We start from the raw sequence: 22425 nt of genomic DNA, 5'->3' as shown, positions 1-22425 counted from the left end.
TTTGCTTTGCTTTGCTCTCCTCTATTGTAAGAGGGCATTTAGACAGCAGAAAACAAGATGTTGTAGTTTCAAATCAATGGTCTTTCTTCCCTTTTAAAAAGTTATATTTGGTAAACCAGAAAGCGCTGCACCTGGCACTCACAATTCAGAAGAAAATAAGTTCTGGTTCACTCGAGCATTGAAGTGTGAAGAATTGTTAATTTATAATCTCATTCGAGCTGATTTCCACATGTGCAGAGGCTCAAGCACACAGGGCACAGGAAACAGAACAGATGTCTTAGCTCATTTCACTCCAAGCCTGAGAACTTGAGTCTTCCCATTTAAAAAAAAAAAAAACATTATTTATTTACAATATGTTATCACCACATACTTATCTACTATGCAGGAGAGTATTCCATCTTTCTCTTCTTAGGCTGACCACTAGGATAAACAGTAAAAATAGCAAAAAGAACGAGGAGTACTTGTTAGTCTCTAAATGCCACAAGTACTCCTCATTCTTTTTGCTGATACAGACTAACAGGGCTACCACTCTGAAACCAGTAAATAAAAGCAATCCTCTTTTGCTTTTGTGTAACAGTACAATAGTTAATGTACAATATTAGATGTTTGTGCTCTGGTGGGGGGAGATCTATATTAACCTCTTCATTTCTGACTTTTTAAGCTCAGGAATGAGAGGAGGAGGACAACGACGACGACGCCTGGACATAAATAATGCTGGGTGATGAAGTATCTGTGGGGAGAGTGAGAAATATCGAGGGTATGAAGGGAATGGAGTAGTTGTGGGTGAAGCTGGAGGGATGAGCAGTGCATGGGAGGTGCTGGAAGTGAGGCATGCTTCTAGAAGAGAAGCAGCAAAGTGACTGGGGAAGGACCTAGTAGCAGCTGCCGACAGACAGTAGCTCCGTGTAGCATTCAGTCACCTGGGGGAATAACAGCAGAATGAGCTCAGGACAGCTGGCCCTGCACATACTGCAGGGAAGTCAGGGAGCTGCTGTGCAGCCATCTGATATGGCCACTTGCCCTTGACATACCATTTTAATGGCACATTAGAATTAGAGAGCTAAAACTGAAGAGACCAAACATCCACAAGTCAGCAACCCATAAAATCATTAAACATACCATATAAATATATATAGAGAGAGAGAGAGAAAGAGAGAGAGTTTTACCCCAGCTAGGGATAGAATTCACATCACCCCATGCAAATGAGCACCACTCTAATAGCACTGTCCCAGTAAGCAGCACCACAGCACCAATTCATAATTCTTCCTTTCCAGGACCAAGTCAAATGTGAAGAGACAAGAAATCACAAGGATACCAGCTCTTGTGTTGGTATCATGGTACCTGTACATGTGAGGTGTTATACATTTGATTCAGAGTCCTATCTCTGGTTTCAGAGTAGTAGCCGTGTTCGCCTGTATTTGCAAAAAGAAAAGGAGTACTTGTGGCACCTTAGCTCAAATGCATCCGATGAAGTGAGCTGTAGCTCACAAAAGCTTATGCTCAAATAAATTTGTTAGTCTCTAAGGTGCCACAAGTACTCTAGTCCTATCTCTGGGGGTCCTGTGGGGAAAAATACTATGTGATCATGTAAATACAGACTGCATCATAATGCATAAGCATAAGGCAGCTGGATTACGGTTGCACAGACATTTCCTAACTTTTGAGTGTCTGACTTTGCAACCTTAACATCCTTTTTATGTTTTTTTTTTAATATAAAAGATTCTTATATGTTGAGAACTCTTGAAATGTTACAATATTGTAATGCCAGAATGTGATGCTATTTTTATTTTAAATCATTTTTTAAAAATAAACTTTGTACTTAGGATAAGTGTTGGTTTCAAATTCCTGAATATTTTCAATAGACTAGATATGGCTAAGGCAGCAGCAGTACGAGCTTCCCCACAGTATGGTGCAACTTGGACCTGGTGGACCCAACTGTCAGAGTGAAAAGGCAATTCATTCTCTCTGCCAGTTGAATCCTTGGTCTTTGTTGAAGCTGTCATTAGAAATGCAAATTGAACAGCTTTGCTTGAAGCTAGTTTGAAAAAATTGAAACTTTTAGTTCCAAACCTCCTAAGTCTGATCTCTTCAGCCCTACTAACTTTTTTCTGTTTCCATTAGTAAGAAATTCTGGGGGTAAGATTTAATGTATTTTTACAGGTCCCCCTGACATTCTTACTGTTTTGTATTCTCCCTGTTCTTTTATTTTTGCCAATCCCTTGTCAGTCTTCTGTATCAGTTTCCTATATTATTCTCAGTGGAATTTTAACCCTTAGTTTTTCCTTTATGTTTCTAATGTCTCATTTCCTCAAGGCAGCTGTTACCAAAGCCTCTATCATTTCTCCTATTTGGTTCCTTAATGTCCACTTTCATAGCTTTTTATTATTTCTGTAAGTTGACTCAGAACACTGGAAATGATCTAAAAATATCTTCTCACATGAACATCTCAATGTAGCCTTGATATCAATCAGGTCATTAGCTAGTTTCCAGATTTGTCAGATATAATTAGCCAAATTTATCAATTATTCTCATCCATCCCTGACCCATCTGATTTCAACAGTAATATCTGGGGAAATATTAGGATCTCTGGCATATCCATAAACTTGCTTTAGTGAATAGATAATGCTCTTCAGGACCATGGAACTAACAGAATTATTTGTATTTCCTGAAATAGCCACATTAATGATTATGTAAGTCGCTCTTAAAATATTTATTCATTGAATATCGCCTCTTTTTCTGGTTACATGTTGCCCACAAACAGATTGCAATTTTCTCAAATGCATTCACTACTTGAAATTAGTTTCTGAATAACCTCTGCAACTAAATATTGCTCTATATTTATTTATTTTCTCAATTTAGAACTATAAAAAAGCACAAACACATAAGCTCTGAGTGCCCTTGCCAAGTATTTTAAAATTACAGATCATATTGAAATTTCAATCTGTTCACCCATTCTACTAAACAGGAGATCTAAGTTCATATGACAATGCACCAATACATTAGCCAGTGCTTCACTCTCTCCTAATTCTCCTCAGGGGTCAGGTGAAATAATTGGCCCTACACCATGCCCTGAACATCAACAAATCCAGCCTGTTTCAGACCAGGGGCAAGAGAGCATTCCAGAGCTCCAGGACCCTTACTGAGAATGTCCTGTCGGCAACTGCAAGTCTATTATATCCAGGCCAGGGGATGTAACATCAGTGCCTCAGCTAATCACAAGTGTGGCAGTGAATAGTGGGAAACAGATGGTCTTTCAGGTAGGCTGGTTCCAGGCCATTTAGACCTCTGCAGGTCAAAATCAACACCTCAAAAATCTATCCAGACTCTACTAGATATCCTGCAGCACAGCTGTCATGTGTTTCATACAGAACCCCTACTTATGAAGCAGGTAATCCCATCCGTGAACAGATTTATGATGTTGCCCTTCATGAGCAATTCTGAAGAACATTTGAACACATAGATCATAAGGTATAATTCTGTTCCTTAGCTGGACAGGCATCTGTCTTAGAATCAGTTATGAATTTGACACAGTCAGTGCCACCAGAACATTCAACAATATTCATTTGCAATTCAAGGAACTTCCCTGCCATCAAACTCATCTACATAAATATTTGCAGAAAATGAACACTCCCTCGCTGAGCTGGTATGCCATGCCCTGCTGGACACTCTGAAGTGATTTCATTTTCACTTCAGACAAAGATTCATGGAAAAGATTTGGTGCTATGGGCCTGTATTTAGGACAAAGAGTTTCTGCAGACCAACATTTCTTCAGAAGCTCATGATGTGAGTTTCTTTTAAAGCATAAAAAGGGAAATATACCTGTGAATTCAGTACTGAAAGTTAACTGGCAGACTAAGTGTGAGGCTAAAGCTGGACGGAAATGTTTTGATGCCCAGAGCCCCTGGGGAAAAAACACTTTAAAAACTAAGTTTCCTATAGTATGTTCTCTAAAACTACTCCCATGCTTGTTTTATTACTTGTTAAATAATGTGAACATTTTAGAACTCACAGACGTTATACCAGAAATACACAAATGTTCTACAATTAATATTAGTAGTACAATAGTTACTGGAATCTCGTTTTCAGTATACAACTTCTGCCTGGCAACAGAGCCCATTCTATTGTTAATATTGTGTCAGTAAGAAATAGGGTAGCTTAAAAATTATTGGTTTCAGAGTAGCAGCCGTGTTAGTCTGTATTCGCAAAAAGAAAAGGAGTACTTGTGGCACCTTAGGGACTAACCAATTTATTTGAGCATAAGCTTTCGTGAGCTGCTCACGAAAGCTTATGCTCAAATAAATTGGTTAGTCTCTAAGGTGCCCCAAGTACTCCTTTTCTTTTTAAAAATTATTACATCCTAAAATTCCTGTCAGATCCCCACAACATGAAATAATAGGAAGAAATTTTAATTGCCAGTATCCATGCTGTAGCGTTCTGTGAATAAATCAGATGTTTCCCAGATACCACCATGACAGCCATTTTAGAAATATATAGACAAATAGTAATCACTAGGGCTGTCAATCCAGAAACTCTCCTTAGCTCTACTACTTACTTAGATTCTAAACTCTTTGGGCAAAACTCTTTGGTCCATTGTTTTTCATGGTGCTTAGGATAATGGAGTCCAGGTCCAGTGGGGCTCCTAGATGCTATGGCAATATAATTGAAATATTCAGTCAATAAATAATAAAATTTACTCTCAAATTTTTCAATTTAAAAATGTTTGGGAACCTGTCAAATCTGGATAGTGTTCCTTTAAAATGTAGATTTTCATAAACAACTTCTTCCTCAACTCCACCCCTACCGCACTGGGCTGCCTTTTTATTTTAAATCAACGGGGAGAAACAAACCGCTATTTTAAAAAAGAGTCTTTACTATTAAATGTAAATTTGTTCTTTTCCTACTGTCCCCCTAGAATATAAAGTTACAAGCTTTTATGTCCTCAAACATACCAAATAACAGTTTCAAATGCTGTACCTCAACAATAAATGCTGCACAGGAGGGAACATAAAAAATAATAAGCAACTCTAATATAGCGATGTACTCCTATTAAATAGCTATGGTTTTGTAGTTTTAACTCAAAGTTACCAATTGAGTAAACATACATAATATCTGCAAAATTCACAAAATCTGCAATCTTAGGTAACAGACAAATATCATGGCTGTAGTTATAATTCTGAGCTGTTGTTCTCCAGAGATGAGTGTCTTATGGTAAGCTAATTATCTTGCATCTTATCTAAGTCATAACCAAGTTGATGAAGCATCTTCACTTATATAATTACCTATAGTTTTTACTTTGGTATTCTAACACTTGATGTGACTTTTCTTTTCCTAGAACCTCTCCTCTCCTAACACACCCACCTGGCTATTTCAGAGCCATCACCCTCTCCACCGAAGTAGACTTGCTAGCTCTTTCCTTGCCACTCCCTAATGCTGCTACTAAATGACATGGTTAGGCCATTTCATGTAACTGAGGAGCAGGAAAGGAGCAGGATGAGAAAGCAAAAGTTAGGAAGTGAGACAGGCTTAAGACAACTAGTAATTGCCTATTCCTAAACACTGAGATGGTCTGGGCTGCTCTCCTTTGCCTAGGCTGCCAATGGCCTCCAGGGGCCATTGCAGCAGCTGGGGATTATCAGAGCATATACCAGAACAAAGCAACGTTCCAGCCACACATGCTTTCTCTGGCCATTCCAGAGGGCTTGTCCACACAGAGACATAGAGCACAGGCAAGCCTGCTGTAATTAAGTGGGCCAGGCTACCACACACAAAAAGTCTGTAGTGCACTTTGACATACTGCTCTTTGCAGTACATCAAAGGGCACTATGGACCTTAGAGCATGGTAGCAGGGTCCACATGACCAGTTAGCGTGCAGTAGGCTGGTACACTGTAGATTTGCACCCTAGTTTTCTGGGCACTAAAGGTGTATCTACACTGGAGCTGGAAGGTTTAATTTCCAGCTTGAGTAGACATACTCATGCTAGCTCTGACAGAGCTACTGTGCTAAAAATAAAAAAGTGTAGGCACAGTGGCACGAGGACAGGATGAGCCGGCTGCTTGAGGTCATACTTACAGTCTCAGATAGGATCATACTTCGGACAGTTAGCCCCTCTCCCGTTGCTTGTGCTGCCACAGCTACACTTCTGTTTTTAGCACACTAGCTCAATCAGAGCTAGTGCAGGTATATTGATTCAAGCTGTAAATTACACCTCTAGCTCCAGTATAGACATACGCTAAGTCTCCATGCAGATGAGACCAGAGACTAGGGCAAAGAGAAGGGAGTGTAAGAGTCATTGGCTTTCCACCTGCTTTGCCCTGCTTGACTCATAAAGAAGAGAGAGCAGTATCTGGTCCATTATGTATGTAAACAACATTTGTACCATGCAAAATATTTCATATCTTAGGACATCCCTTCCTTTCTGAAACCTGCCGAACTAACATCTTTGTTTGACTCCTTTTTGTGGCCATGTCAGCACTGTAGAGGACACCTATTCAAATAGTGAAAAGGTTTAGGGCTGAACTGTGACTGGCTCTTGGGTGGGCACTCAAGAGAAGGAAGATTCTCAGGAGCTCTCCTCCATCCATACCCCCCTCTCTATGTCCTGCACTAGGGTCACTCACAATCACTCTCCCTGCAGTTGGCCAAGTCTCCCATGGTGCACTAACTACTTAGAAGGGGACAGGGAGGAGGCAGGGCCCAAGCAATGCTGCCTTGGTGCAGAGAGAGGAGCAGCACTCGGACACTCTTCTCAACTGTGCTCCAGGTGGGCGGGTGCCTCTCGTTGGCACAATCACGCCTGAAGTCTCCCTCTGGGAGGAGTGGTTCCACATGGCCCCCACATGGCCCCGTATGGCCCCAAACATTTAAAGTTCAGTATTTGAACATACAGCAACAGTTTAGTCAAACTTTCTTTTTTATTGAGATGAGCTGATGATAGTAAAACTAAAAAGCAGAAGTATAACTGTAGACAGTGGGTTTTGTTCTCAGGGGAAATAAAACACATTGCCTGTGCAGGTGTTAAAATGAGTTTGTTCCAGTATGAGAAACTCAACCTGCATTAGTGTTGTAATGATACTGCCTAAATACAGAAGGCTTGTTCTTTCTGTATTGAAGCTAGAGATGGACCCCAATTCCTATCAGATTTTATTTTAGATACTAAAAATAGATCCACCTTCCCCTAGTCTTGCTATTTGCCTGCTTCTTACCACACTTTGAATGAGATATTCACTGTGCAAAGTGGTAACCAATTTAGGCTTTTACAACAACTAATGCCAGTTTCCAAGATTCTTCCAAAGTTAATACAGAGTTGCAGTACTGTGGCATAGAGCAATTCGACCCACAGAGATGAGATACTTTGTGTGAAAAAGAACACACTTAACAAAGAATTCATTTAATTTTATTTGGCACAGAAAGATGTGATGTAAATGAAAAAGGCCTATCTTCTCTAGGGCTGATGATTGAGAAGTCACTGTTCTTCTTACTCATACTTCTTTCTGTGCTAGAAGTTAGTGTTTTCCAGTTTAAAACATGCCACTTAGGGTTTGTATACATGGTGAGTTAGTGTGTGGCAAGCCAGGGGGTGAATCTACAGTGCACCAGCTTGCTGCATACTAACTTGCCATGTGGACACTGCTACAGCGCAGTAAAAGTCTAAGCCACGCTGCAGGAAATAGTGATGTCTCTCAGGAAACATACTAATGGACTCAGACTGAGTCATGTGACCTATATACAATCCTTTTGGGTGTTGGCTGGAAGAGCTTTGGTGCTCTCCATTCAGCAGTTCCTAGAGAAGAAGCCAAACAAAAACTCCTTGCCAAGCAAAAAAATTATGAAGCACTCCTTAAAAGTAAAATCGTCATCTTCTTCTGTTTTGGCACAGGAGGGGGAAGTTCGCTAATAATCAAAATATACCACAAAATAGATTGTGCATGAAATCAATTTTAAAACTCTCTCTGGTAGCACAGTTACACCTTTAGTGTGGGCAGGGCATAGTATAGCTAACACATTTTTTGAAAATCATTTTCACAAGTAGGCAAAAACTGATTCTTGAATATTTCTGAAAACCATTTTAGCCCCAATATGCTCTGTTCATGTTGGGAATAAAACTGCACTAACTGAAATCAATTTTAAAAGGGGGGTTTCTAGCATGGTGAAGAAAGAGAATGCCAGGTTCCAAATATGAAATAATTGAAACCTGAATCATATTCTAATCATCTACTCCCAACCAAGAGTATAAAGTAACTATAAAGTAACACTAGAGAGTAAATAAGAGCATTAATGCAATATGTAAATTAGTTTCTTCCTGAAACAGAGCAGTGCGTGATTTCTTGGTATTCTCTATGGCAGTACTGTCAACTCCATGCTTTCAGAAATCACAATACTGGCTTAAAAATCATGAGATTTTTCAAAGTATTAAATCTGGAGTTCTTTTTATTTATCTTCTAGTTTCTAAACTTTTAGAGTATGCTTGGTTCATATTTTCCAATGAAAAGTGAGACTCTCACCTTATAACATTACAAATTATACAGCCCAGGAGCCAGGGCTTTAAGAAAAACACCAAATACTGTGAGACTCATGAGAGTTAGCAATACTCATTTGTTTATAATAATCTGGATCACAATAATTTATACTATTGTGTATCACTGCAGAGCTACTCATGAAAATGAAGTGAAGGTCCTAACATACAAAACCAAGGTATTGGTTAATTTAGGGAGTTTTATTTTACAAAGTATTGACAAAGCAGCAAAATGTATTACTACTGAGTAAGAAACCTTGTTTATGAACTGTGCATTGTAAGGTATTATTAACTTCAATGGAAAGCAAAGGAAATAAAATACACATCCAGTGTAGACGGTCAGATACAAATGTAGAATCAAGGAAATTCTTAAATCTTAATTCATCCTCTTGTGCCTGATACTAATCGGCATCTGAAATTTATCTGGGGCAGATTCCGTATGACTATGGATTCAAAAGATGACCTAATAAAATATAGGGTAGTGATAGTGCTTGAATGAGAATGTCATCAGAACCACACGAATACCACAAAGGTTCATAGATGTGCAAAAAAGTACAGATACAAAGCAAGAAAATAGAGTCTACAAAGACAATTTATCAAAAGGGGTAAAGCAATCTCAAGAATGTGACTTGTAAAAAAAAAAAATAATGCACAAGCAGCCATCCTAGTGCATTGATGACACAGCAAACAAAACACAAAGCAAAACCTGCACTGTTTGTGAAATGAGACATGACAATAGCAAATGCCCAGCATATGACACTATCCACAGAAACTTGTGACAAATCACCGCGCCAAGGCTTTGCATCTTCTATGTCTATTATATCAATGCAAAGCAGCAGCCACGGAGGTGGTTTTGTTGTTTCTATTACCACGAATATAACAAAACAGCAATTCTGGGAAGAGACCAAGGCCATATCTACACTACAGGTGCTACAGCGCTGTAGCTATGCCGCTGTAGTGCCATAGCACAGACACTTCCGACAGTGGTGGAAGGGGATTTTCTGTTGCTGTAGGTTACCCTCCTCCCCAAGTGGTGGTGGTAGGTCAAAAGAAGCATTCTTCCTTCGACCTACCCACATCTACACCAGGCATTATGGAAGTATAGCTATGGCAATCAGAGTGTGAATTTTTCACACCCCTTAGCAACATAGTTATGTCTACCTAAATTTTAAGCGTAGACCGGGCCTTAACGCCAAATAGATGAGCATCAGTAAGTGCCTTAGGCTGAAAAATCTTCCTCTTCATCATGCAATACAGAGAAGTAAAACCACAGTCACTCAAAACCAAGAGTCAGAGTAGCAGCCGTGTTAGTCTGTATTCACAAAAAGAAAAGGAGTACTTGTGGCACCTTAGAGACTAACCATTTTTTACCTTCAGTCCTTTTGGTATGATGTCCATCTGTTTGCATTTGGAAAGGAAGATGATGTCTGTCTGTATCTGTACAAGTTTTTTCATGAAGTTGATAGATTTCCACTCCATACGGCTAAATGCAGTGGTTAGTCTCGAAGGTGCCACAAGTACTCCTTTTCTTTTTACAAAACCAAGAACAAACTATACGATGCCACTATCCTCACACACAGTGCGAGTTACAGGCTGGCACCAAAGAAAAGCAACAGGTTAGAATTTCTGTGCAAATCACACAGGACAGGAGCCATTTCTGCTGTTAAACATAAGTGACTACATGAGTCTAGTGACACTACAGCCTGATTCTCGATGGCCCCTTTACCCCTTCTAGCAGTATAATAGGACCATAAAGTGGTTCTGCATTTAATTAATTTACAACTCCTTTAAGTCCTCTTTACACCATCTAAGTCATGTAGAAGGGCTTTGATTTCCAGTATAGCACTGATACAGTAAGCCCACATGCAAAGGAAATTGGTTCATAAGAACATATAATCTAAAGAGGCATCCCAGAGAATGGTATACTAGACCACTATAATGATGTTTCTCAAGGGTTATGAAGCCGAGAAATAGACAAGACTGTTCAGCAGGTTCAACATCAGCCCTCTCCTGAGAGATACTGCATGCCCTCCATTCTCATTGATTTCCACTCTACCAGATGTGATACAAGTGATGCCAGCAAGACTGGGCTCGGAGCAGTCCTACCAAGGAGGAAGATCGTGTGGCATGCTCCGTATCTCCCCAATAGAATGGGATTTGCACCAATTGAGGCAACATGACTTCCAGCTGCATTTTCATGTGAAAAATCCAATCAGCATGTTCAAAGAAGAGAAAATATCCAAGGGGAAATCAAGCATAAATTGTTGGAGAGTTTTCAAGAAGTTACAGTTGTCAGCACTAAGAGACCTTCAGTTCATGATAATGAGATTGCCACCACCACCTAGATGTGCACCTACAAAAAGAGTTATATCTTGGCAGATTTCTTATCCAAAGCAGCCATAGCTAGACAAAAACTACAAAAGGAAATAGATACAGCATCAAGCCCACAAAGCACAAAGAGTGCAAAGAGCCCATTAGCAAACATTATAGGGCAAAGGCTAACAACTATTAAGACCTGGTTGTTTTGCCCCTGGAAAATACTGGAACTATGGAGGTGAGCTTAGTGTACAGGATATCATCATTGTGAGCATAGTGGCAGCATGAGACTTCCAGCATATAACATCCTTGGTATTTCTATACATTATAGGATAGATGACAATTTCCTACCTCAAACAGTGTTGCAGCCAACACAGGGGAATTCTTTATGAGGCCTTGTCTGAACAGATAAAGAGGAACTGATCACAGAACGAAAAATTAATGATAGTTTAGGTACAAGTGATCATGATTTGATCCCATTTATAATGAGCAAGCAGAATGAAATGCAGAACAGTAATATATATATACTTGGTGCTTTTATAGGGCCAATTTCACAAAGCTGAAAATAATTATGAGCCAAATCAATTGAGAGGAAGAATTTAATCAGAAAAATGTTCATAATAATTGAGAAATTATTTAAGAACACCTTACTAGATGCCCAAAAAAACCAAAATCCCATAAATGAGGATGAAGGCAATGCTGGTTAAAAAAACTGACCTCGTTTAGAGGAGAAGAGAAGGCAGTTATAAAAAAAAGTAAAAAATAATATATAACAAATGGAAGAAAGGGAAAATTAATAGTAATGAATTTAAATCAGAAGTTAGGAAGTATAGAAAATCAATAAGGGAAACAAAGGGACACAGGGAGAATTAAAGACGATAAGAAGGAGGTTCTTAAACATAAAGAATACTGACAATGGTATTGGTCCGTTACTTGATGTAAATAGTAGAATTATCAGTAATAATGAAAAAAGGCAGAATTGTTCAATAAATATTTCTGTTCTGTATTTGGGGAAAACAGCAGATGATGCAATTTCATCATATGGCGATAACACACTTTACCATCCTCTAGAGAACACTAGTGAACTGGAAACAGAAGATATAGAGTTAGACATTTTAAAATCAGCAGGTCCAGAGAACTTGCGTGCAAGAGTTTTAAAAGAGCTGGCTGAGGAGCTCTCTGGACCAGTAATGTTGATTTTCAATAAGTCTTGAAACACTGGGGAAGTTCCAGAAGACTGGAAGAACACAAATGTTCTGCCAATTTTTTAAAAGGGTAAACAGTATGACCTGAATAATTATAGGCCTGTCCACCTGAAATCGATTCCAGGCAAGATAATGGAGTGTCTGATACAGGACTTGATTAATAAAGAATTAAAGGAGGGTAATGTAATTAATGCAAATCAAATGGGTTTATGGAAAATAGATCCTGTCTAACTTGATTTTTTATGAGATTACAAGTTTGGTAAATAATAGTGTAGATGTAATATACTTAGACCTCTGTATGGTGTTTGGCTTGGTAATGCATGACATTTTGATTAAAAAGCTAGAACAACATAAAATTAACATGGTACACATTAAATGGATTAAGAGTTGGCTAACTGCTAGATCTCAAAATGTGACTGTAAACAGGGAATCATCATCATCATCAAGTGAGTGTGTTTCCAGTAGAGACCCATAGGCATTGTACACTACTTAACGTTTTTATCAAAGACCTTGAAGAAAAACATATAATCATCACTGATGAAGTCTGCAAGTTACGCAAAATTGGGAGAATGGTAAACAATGAAGAGGACAGGTCACTGAATCAGAGTGATTTAGATCACTTGGTAAATGGGTGCAAGCAAACTCTATGTGTTGTAATATGGCTAAACGTAAGTGTATAAATCTAGGAACAAAGAATGTAGGTCATATTTACAGGATGGGGGATTCTACCCTTGAAAGCAGTGATTCTAAAAGGAATCTGGGGGTCATGGTGGATAATCTGAACATGAGCTCCCAGTGCAACGCTGTGGCCAAAAGGGCTAATGGGATCCTGGGATACATAAACGGGAATCTCAGGTAGAAGAAGAGAGGTTATTTTACCTCTTTATTTGGCACTGGTGCGACTGCTGCTGGAATACCGAGTCTAGCTCTGGTGCCCACAATTCAAGAAGGATGTTGATAAATTGGAGAGGGTTTAGCAAAGAGCCAAGAAAATGATTAATGGATTAGAAAATATCCCTTATGGTGATAGACTCAAAAAGCTCAATTTAATTTAAAATAGAGAAGATTAAGAGGTGAATTGATTACAGTCTGTAAGTATCTACATGGGGAATAAATATTTAATAATGGGCTCTTCAATCTAACAGAGAAAGGCATAACATGATCCAATGGATTGAAGTTGTAGCCAGACAAATTCAGACTGGAAATAAGGCATAAATTTTTAACATTGAGAGTAATTAACCATTGGACCAATTTACCAAGTGTCATGGTGGATTCTCCATCACTGACAATTTTTAAATCAAGACTGAATGTTTTTGTAAAAGATCTGCTCTAGGAATTATTTTGGGGAAGTTCTATGGCCTGTTCTATTCAGGAGATCAGACTAGATGATCCCTTCTGGGGTTGGAATCTATGAATCATATATATAGGCAAACCAATCATTGCATCCAAGGCTATGCAAAGAGTCACACTCTCACAGACATACCAAAGCAACACTAAGATAGACCAGCCTGGGTCTTGCATTGGAGTAACCCTGTTTATGCATGATAAAGAAGCAAGAGGTTTTGTTTGTTTGTTGTTTACCTAGAAATATCAGGAATATCAAGTTGAGCCTTCCCTGGTTTTGTTGGAGAAGCTTTTGGGAGGCTGAAGGGCATCCTCAGAATATTAATTAAGATCTCTCCCGCCTCCATAAACGGGATGGGGAGGCTGGATCTTTAATACAAATTATAAGCTCTTTGGGGCAGAGATGGTCTCTCTTTGTTCTGTGTTTGTACAGCACCTAGTGCAATGCAGTCCCCATGGATGATTAGAGCTCCGACCTAAGCGCCTTGGTAATACAAATAATAAAAATAATTTAAAAGCCAATAGGCTAGTCTACAGAAGTAGTACTGATGTAATTAAAGGTGTGATGTTGCATCAATTCAATTAATCCAGCGCAACTTTGTGTATGACCACTACAGGTATATCTACCCTCGGAGACCATAGTGACCCAGCTCTGTCAGCATAGCCCTATAGTGTAGACACAGCCTACACTGATGGAAGGAATTTTTCTGTCAGTGTAGGAAAACTGCCTCAACATAGCTGCATCTGCACCAGGGCTTTTGTCAGCATAGCTATGTCAATCAAGGGGGTGGGTTTTTCACAGCCCTTACCTATGTAGCTATGCCAATGTAATTTTTCAGTGTAGCCCAAGCCTGAAACAGGCTAACTCTGGTTTACAGAGGTTTATCCTGCCCCATCTGGTTTAAGAGTTCTAAATCAGAGTTTCCTCAGTTTAATTAAATCAGTGCAACATCCCACCTCTAGTTAAATAGTCGCAACTTCTCCCACGCCAGATCACCTCTTCCCCCCAACACTCGTTAGGTATTGAAATGGTGTTTTAAATAGTTTGACTCAGGTCTGCATCTGAAACTAAGGTCCACCTAAGTGAAAATGGGACACCACACAGGGCTAGCCCAAGTCTCCCCTCCCCCTTCCCCCATCCTATGCAGGGCTGGCATTGCTGCTTGCCCAAGCCCCCCCCTTGCACAGAGCTGGTAGTGCCAAGCATCTCCCCTCCCAGCCCCCTGGGTATGGCTGGCCTCAGCCCCTTGCCCGAGCCCACATAAGGCTGGCCCAAGCCGCTTGTCCCAGCCTCCTCGCCCCACCCCACGATCCCCACTCCACACAGGGTTGGCCCAAGAAGGCTGGTATTGCCACTTACCCCCTTGAATGTTCCCCTGCACCCTGGGGGGGGGGGGGGAAGGGGCATGCCTCACTTTTTTAGCAAAACTGGGCATTTGTCCTGTTTGGTTTTGCTAGCTGATCATCAGTTGGCAAGAGAAAACAGGACAAATGCCCAGTTTTGCCCAAAAACTGAGATGTCCAGGTAGGGTGACCAGATAGCAAGTGTGAAAAAAATTGGGAGAGGGGGTGAGGGGTAATAGGCACCTATATAAGAAAAAGCCCCAAATATTGGGACTATCCCTATAAAATCGGGACATCTGGTCACCCTACATCCAGAATAGGGCTTAAAAATGGGACTGTCCTGGCCAAAACGGGACATATGGCCACCCAACCCCTGACAGACGTAGTTAAACTGACCTAACCCCTGATGTAGACTCTGCTAGGTTAATAGAAGAAGTCTTCCATTGACCTAGCTACCACCTGTCAAGGGGGTGGATTTACTACAGTAATGGAACAATCCCTATGTCGCTGTAGCAAGTGTCTGCTGCAGCACCCCAGCCGTGCCACTGTAGTGCTTGTAATGTAGACATACCTTTGGGAAAGGTTTCAGAGTAGCAGCCATGTTAGTCTGTATCCGTAAAAAGAACAGGAGGACTTGTGGCACCTTAGAGACCAACAAATTTATTAGAGCATAAGCTTTCGTGAGCTGTAGCTCACGAAAGCTTATGCTCTAATAAATTTGTTGGTCTCTAAGGTCCCACAAGTCCTCCTTTGGGAAAGGGAATTTCAGGGTAACTGTTTAATTTCCAGTCGCTTGCGTCTAGTCCTCCAGTCACCTGAGAGTCTTCCAGGGTAGACAACACTTCCCTTCCCATTATACCCCATAGTAAGATCCTCCCCACTCCTCTGAGCTTTTAACAGCCATGTTGCTGCAATCAGTCCCCACAGGGCAGCCCCAACTCTGAATTCCATTGTTCCTCTGTGGTGGTGTTGACACTGAGCCTTGTTTTGGAATGGAATGGAGTTGTGAAACACCCATTTAACAGTTAGCAGCTGCAGGCTACTCTGGAAACATCACCACCTTAACCTGAAAGGAGGGGGGAACAGTTTCAGACATATCTCTCTGGCTGTTTGGAGTAGAGTCGTTAAAGGAAGCTACAATGATGCCAAACCGAAGCAGCAGCATATGCATAATTTGTCAGGACACTGAGCAGGATCGTCCCTTCCGACAGCTCGCCTGCACTTTTCTGCTACCAGGAAGTGGCCAGCATGGGGCAGAGAGCAGGCGTCTGTGGTGTAAGTGTTATATTTTCCAGTCATACCATCTGATTAAAACACCAGCTGCATGTAAGACACAAAGAGGAAGTAACAGAGAGAGAGACTTGAGACACATTCAATTTCAGGGGAATTTGCACGCCCAATAGGTGTCGGTCATCAAATTTGCATAACATTCAGGAGTCAAAGCAAGTCGCCTGGCTGGCTGGGTGTGTCACATGATGAACTAGAAACATGAAACTCAAATATGTGCTCAGGCAAGTTTTCAGGTCTCGTAATATATTAGTATTCTCCTTCCCACAACGTAGAAACCAGGCAGAGATAACCCGTGGGATTCTATCTCAGGTCAACTGCTCGGTATAGCGCTCCTTCTTACGATCATAAAAACCAGCACGTGTTCTCGTTAAATGATCACTAGTTTACCTGATATTATCAACACGGAACATGGACAAGTTCAGTAAGATCACTGAGCCAGCTGGTCAGAAGCTAAGGTACGATTTTTTTTTCCTTTTACATTTTGTTTGTTATGACTCACTGTGTTCCTTTAGTGCTGTGCCCGGTCAGAAGACAGACTGGGTTTGGAAATGGGAAATGCACACTGTTATAGACTCTGTTAATACAGGACTATGCAATTCCAACAGTACCTGTTGGGTCGAATGCACCTGCCATCACTGAGGCTAAAATGCTGACAACTAAAAAGGAGTACAACCGATAAAGTGAAGCGTATGAAGGGAAGTTTAGATATAAAACAAAAGCATTTTCTTCCTCGGTAAAATTAAAATCTATTTCAGCATTCTGCAGGCACAAGAAGTTAAGCAGAATATTGAGTATAAACGAGGGTCATTATCTGTATACATCGCTGCAAAAAGAGTCAATAAAATAAACACAAAACAATCATGTGAATCACACTCAGAGACAACTTAACTGCTTTCACAGCAGACACTGTCCGTGCTACTTTTATTCCCTGTGAAAAAGCAAACTGCTATATTTTTGTTTTAAAGGTTTTGTTTAAAAAATCATTAATTCACCATGAGTCTAAAGCACATTAGTAACATTTGATCAGGAGTTTGTTTATGCACAGTAGATTTTGTATTAAGAGGACTCTCCTGTTTAACTTCTTTGGTATCTCCAAATCTTCAAAAGGGACAGTGTTGTGTAGATAAACAGGAAGCATACAACATTCTGAAAATAGCACACTTTTAAGTACAGGGTGTTGGGGAAGAAGTAGGACTAGACTATTACAAGGTAGTATTTTTAGGGTGACTGGATAGCTCAGGATTTGTACACTGGAAATGGCATCTAGAGACAGGCGGGAAATAGTTTTCCCATCCCATGAACATTTTTGAAATTTCAAACATCTTCCTGTTCTGCATCAGGACAGAACCAAAACCTTTTAAATTTTTTTCATTTAAAATGGAGAAGAGAGAATAAGAGACCCCCAGAATAGCCAATAGCCTGATGGTTGCTAGGGCACTCATCTTTTACTCATGTGGGGGAGTCAGGTTCAAGTCTCTGACATCCCAGGTGAGTGCACTAGCCCCAAGTTAGAGTTAGCCTCTCTCTGACCCAATGAATATTTAGGTATTGAAACAAAGTGGAACAGTTCCAAGAAGAGGCATTAAGCGAGACTCACCCACCAATAGCCTGGTGGTTAGGAGTCTCACCTCGGAGATAGGAGACCCAGGTTTAAGTCCCTGCTCTGAATTAGGCAGTGCCCTAACCAGGTATTAGCTATCCTGGGGATGTCTGTCTCTCTTTCTTGAGAAGCTTTTGTTGAAACTCAGACGTTTCTGTGAAAACTTTTGGTTTTGACTAACGGGTATTTTCAGACAAAAAACATGATGTTGAAAAATTTCTCAATGAACTACAATGGAGTCTTAAACTTTTAGACCAGCTGTTTGATTACAGCCCAATTTGCTAACTCCTGCTCCCCATTCTGTTGGTGGAAGAGCTGGTGAGCCTAACAGAAGAGGACACAGGCTATATCATCACTGCCAAAAAAGGAATGTTTTTACATGGAGATAGCCGGGTTAAGATAGCTATCACAATGTAAAATCCTGGTGGAGACAAGGCATAAGAGTTTTTACTCCCGAGCAGTTAGACAAGGCCATCTCCAGGTGGGGGGATAGCATTGACCTCAACTAGTTATGCTGAGCTAAAAATTAGCTGTGCCGTGTCGCCACAAGGATTTCACTGCAAATTAGCTATCTCAATGTAAAAACCAATTTTTTGCAGTAAAGACATAGTCATAGAGGTTCCCACACACACCATTACATAAGATTAAAGTAGAATTTCCTTCAAGCATTAGAAGGAGGTGCCAGCTGCCATGCTAACCTGGGCACGATGGCAAGTTAATTATTTATGTATCTATTGAAAGCCCATTATGTCAGGAAGAGATGTCATTTCCTCCCTACTGTAGCTTCAGCCAGGCTGGCTCAGCTTCTGTTTCTCTCTCTTCAGCATGTCTTGTTCTAATGATGTCCTAGCATAGATAGTGGAAGGAGACTCTGCTCCCTTCTGATACCTTACAGTATTAAGGCTGCTTCTTCTCCCCTCCGCCTCCTTATGGCCAGTACATGTCTGACCAAAACCCTAACTCAAGGAACTTAAGCATATATGCAGGGCCGTCCTTACCCATACGCAAAGGACGCAAAATTTCCTGGTGCCCTACGCAGCTGCGTGCTGCTCCAGCCCCTGCCTCTTCCCCATGGCCCCCACCACTGCTCCGCCCCAGCCCCGCCTCTTCCTACCCCTGCTCCGCCCCAACCCAGTCCAGCCCCCACTCCACCCCTTCCCCAAAGCCTCCGCCCGCTCCCTGCCTCTTCCCAGCCCTGCTCCGCCCCAGCCTCACCCCACTCCACCCCTTCCCCTGAGGACAGCAGCAGGGGTTGGGCACCCTCTACTCATCGGGCAGCAGTAAGTGCAGCAACCTGGCCCCAGCACGCTCCATGCCGCCAGTGAGTGCTGTGGGGCAGTTCCCCCCGGTACACCAAGCCCCAAGGCTGGGAGCCAGGGGAGCAGAGCAGAGTGGGCTGGGGCCGGGTCACTCCACTTCCCGCCACCCCGTGAGTGCGGGGTCGGGTCCACCCTGCACTCACCAGGCAGCAGGAAGTGGAGTGACCCGGCTCCAACCCACTCCGCACCACTGGCTCATGCTGGGGTACCGTTTCCTCCCCATCCCCCTAGCCTGCTCCTGCCCCTTCCCCCACCCCCCGTCCCCGCGGAGGCCTGGGGCCACACACACACTCTCCGCAGGGGGGCTGCGTAGGGCACCAAAATGGCTAGAGATGGCCCTGCATATATCTACCTTTAAGCATGTGAGTAGTCCCATTCTAAATGCCCATGCTTAAAGTACCTTGTTGGATATGGGTCCAGATATTTGACCATATGGTTTTAATACAACTTCAGGCTTTGCTAATTTTTTAGCAATGGTTGCTATAACTGCATTGCCGGCTTAGAAAGAGAAACCTGCCCAGATTTAAGAGGGATGCCACAAGCTCAACAAAGGATGAACATAATGGAGCTGCAGCCATTGCCTCACCCAAGAGTAGTCAATTATTTTTTGTCAGGGTCCAAATTTCTTGGTCAAGGTCCAGACTTCAGAGAAAGTCTGTGGTGTGATTATTTTTCACACCACAGTAACAATAATGATAATAATAAGTAAATAAAAAGATTTTGTGATCCATACAAAAGCATCTGGCGGTCCAGATTTATCCTGCAGTTCACCTATTGACTACCTCTGGCCTAGGGTGACCAAATAGCAAATGAGAAAAAGTGGGACGGGGTCGGGGTTAATAAGTGCCTAAATAAGAAAAAGCCCCATATATCAGGACTATCCCTATACAATCAGAACATCTGGTCATCCTATTCTGGCCTCACCCCTTAACATAATCATCCATTTACCTATTTTGTCACCAACTCATACTACCTGGTATTATCCCTGGTGTGTTGGCAATACAGTTGATTATATAGTAGGATCTCTCCTTGTTTCTCCTTTGCAAAAAATATTTTCCCCAGCATTTGCACTGAATGTTACACTGGGGAGATATCTGCATTTGAAGTCTAAGCTTTCTTCATGTGCCAATGATTGCAGAGACAAAAAAATCCTACAGAAACAAAGTTCCACTTGTGTAATTATAGTCCATTTTCTAAGGCAGTTTTCTTAAGAGTTAATTCAGTAGCTGCAAGAATCCAAGTGCCTTTAGTGCTGTATCAGCATTTGTTTGTGCCTAAAGCTTCAAGCTTATGAATGCAAGTCTGAAAGGTTTGATTTTGTGAACTGGGTTTGATAACCTCATGTTGATATTTATCAGCTTCTCTCCAGTGGTGTATTTTTTATTATATCTGATGTATCTCTTTGTTGAAATCATTGCATCAGCACCTCTGGGCCTGTATTTTTAGCTCACTCATCTCCTTCACTTATCTGGATAAGGTGGGAACTAAGGGAGAGTCACCACGTCTCTTCACCCGGCATGTTGTAGAATTGGACATGGTGCTTGCAACTGAGAGTCATTCACTTTGTCGTCTGTTTCATATCACTTGGGTCTGAATGCAGACACTTCGTAGAATTCTACCTTTATTATTTTTATAAAGTGTGTTGTGGATGCATGGGATTATATCATATACCATGCATGGGATTATACTTTGATAAACTGTCTGTATTTATTGTCATTGTCTGAGTTGCCAGGAAACCTTGGACTCCAGAGAGACTGAGAGTTTTTGTCAGGAGAGGAATGAATTATGTAGCATAGACAAAGGATCTGATATTTTTTACAGCAGCATTTCCCAAAGCGTGGGGCACCAAAGACCAGCTGGAGGGACATGGAACAGTATCAGTGCAAGTGTCCGCATGCTGCCCAGCTAATATGGTGGGTAGTGCATCTGGACTCAGCTTTCAAAAGTTAAGGGATTGCTGCTGCATAATCAAATTGGTCCATAAGCAGATATACTGGTAAACATGGGGAACAGTCAGCAAAGCTTAAGTGCAGTTAGCAACTCAAAGACGTAGCACCAAACTTTCAGAACCCCAGCAATAGCTTTCTGGTTCAAGTTCTTTAGCCAGACTTTAGAGTGGTAGCCGTGTTAGTCTGTATCAGCAAAAATAACGAGGAGTCCTTGTGGCACCTTAGATGGTTCTAACCCAGGGAAGCTTATGCCCAAATACATTTGTTAGTCACTAAGGTGCCACAAGGACTCCTCGTTATTTTTAGCCAGACTGATCCTGCAACTTCTGCTCCTACAAACTATTTCCAACTGCGGTGTGACTGTGTGCTAACTCGGCAAATATATTACAAGCACAAAACTTTAAAATGGCACCTTGACATTTAGGACTGGTTTAAATGTAACAATTAGATTGACCTGGTTATGTCACTCAGGATTGTGAAAATTTTGCACCCTGTGCAATGTAGTTAGGTCGACCTTACCCCCACTGTAGATGCAGAGCTGGCTACTGCCGCTCAGAGAGGTAAGCTCTGCATCTGCAAGGACTCCTTGTTATTTTTAGCCAGACTGTGATCCTGCAACTTCTGTTCCTACAAACGATTTCCAACTGTGGTGTGACTGTGTGCTAACTCGGCAAATATATTACGAGCACAACCTTCCATCAGTATAGGAGACATCTAAACTACAGCAGCACTGCTGCAGTGCCATAACTGTGCCACTCTAGAGTAGATATACCCTCAGTGCCATGAGATCTTCATCTTTCCCCACCTTTTTTGCTCCTCCAAATGCCTTGCAATGTAACTTAAAATCACCACCTCCAACCACTGCTCCCAGGTATTGTTTGAAAGCACCATGAAAAGTATTTCACTTTGTTCTGAGGTTGGTTTTACAGTTGCTTTGCAATACAAAAGATAACCTTATTGGATTTAGCATTCCCACTTAAACATACTGGATGAAATTCTGACCTTATTGAAGTCAGTGGGAGGTCACCTAAGAGCCTGAGTGTCTGCTGTTAATGGCCCATCAAGTTTAAAAGTATTTGTGGTCCTCACCAGTTTTTTACTGACCTAGAAGCCTTGGAAGTGGCTTAGATGAGAGTATTTCAGGAAAGTATTAGTTTTATAGTTTTCCCTCTTCTGCTTCACTAAGTTATTCCTCTTGAATGTGCAGAGCAGAAAATGAACTCATTTGGGAATGAAGTGACATTTTATTGTAAATCGGCACCAACTATGTTATCCTGTACAGGATACTTTATTACAGGGAGCAGTTTTCTTTTTGAGAAAAAATCAGTTGGGAATATTAGGATATGTCTACACTACAGTTTATGTCAGCATAATTTATGTCACTCAGGGATATGAATAAACCACACCGCTGACCAACATAAGTTACACCAACATAAGCACCAGTGTGCACAGCGCTATGCCAGTGGGACAGCTTCTCCCACCTCTCGCAGGGGCTGGAGTAGTTAAGTCAATGGGAGAGCTCCCTCCCTTCAGCTTAGGGTGGCT

General features: G+C 41.4%; 1 protein-coding gene across 11 annotated transcripts in view; it reads left to right on the top strand.

The window, feature by feature from the left end:
- BLNK (B cell linker) overlaps positions 1-22425 on the top strand; it is a 145828-nt gene that overhangs the window by 60011 nt on the left and 63392 nt on the right. Inside the window, exon 1 of one of the 11 annotated variants that reach the window (XM_027819485.3) lies at positions 15712-16467. The exons of 9 other annotated variants lie outside the window; for them this stretch is intronic. In XM_027819485.3, the coding sequence (XP_027675286.1) occupies positions 16421-16467 (47 nt within the window). In that variant the 5' untranslated portion in view covers positions 15712-16420. Of the gene's footprint in view, positions 1-15711; positions 16468-22425 lie in introns of those variants that run through there. One more of the 11 variants, XM_027819492.3, reaches the window with a different exon arrangement.

This window comes from Chelonia mydas, chromosome 7 (genome assembly GCF_015237465.2).
Source record: "Chelonia mydas isolate rCheMyd1 chromosome 7, rCheMyd1.pri.v2, whole genome shotgun sequence".
NCBI lineage: Eukaryota > Metazoa > Chordata > Testudines > Cheloniidae > Chelonia > Chelonia mydas.
The sequence above is the reverse complement of the archived record's forward strand: the minus strand, read 5'-3'. Positions and strand labels throughout refer to the sequence as shown.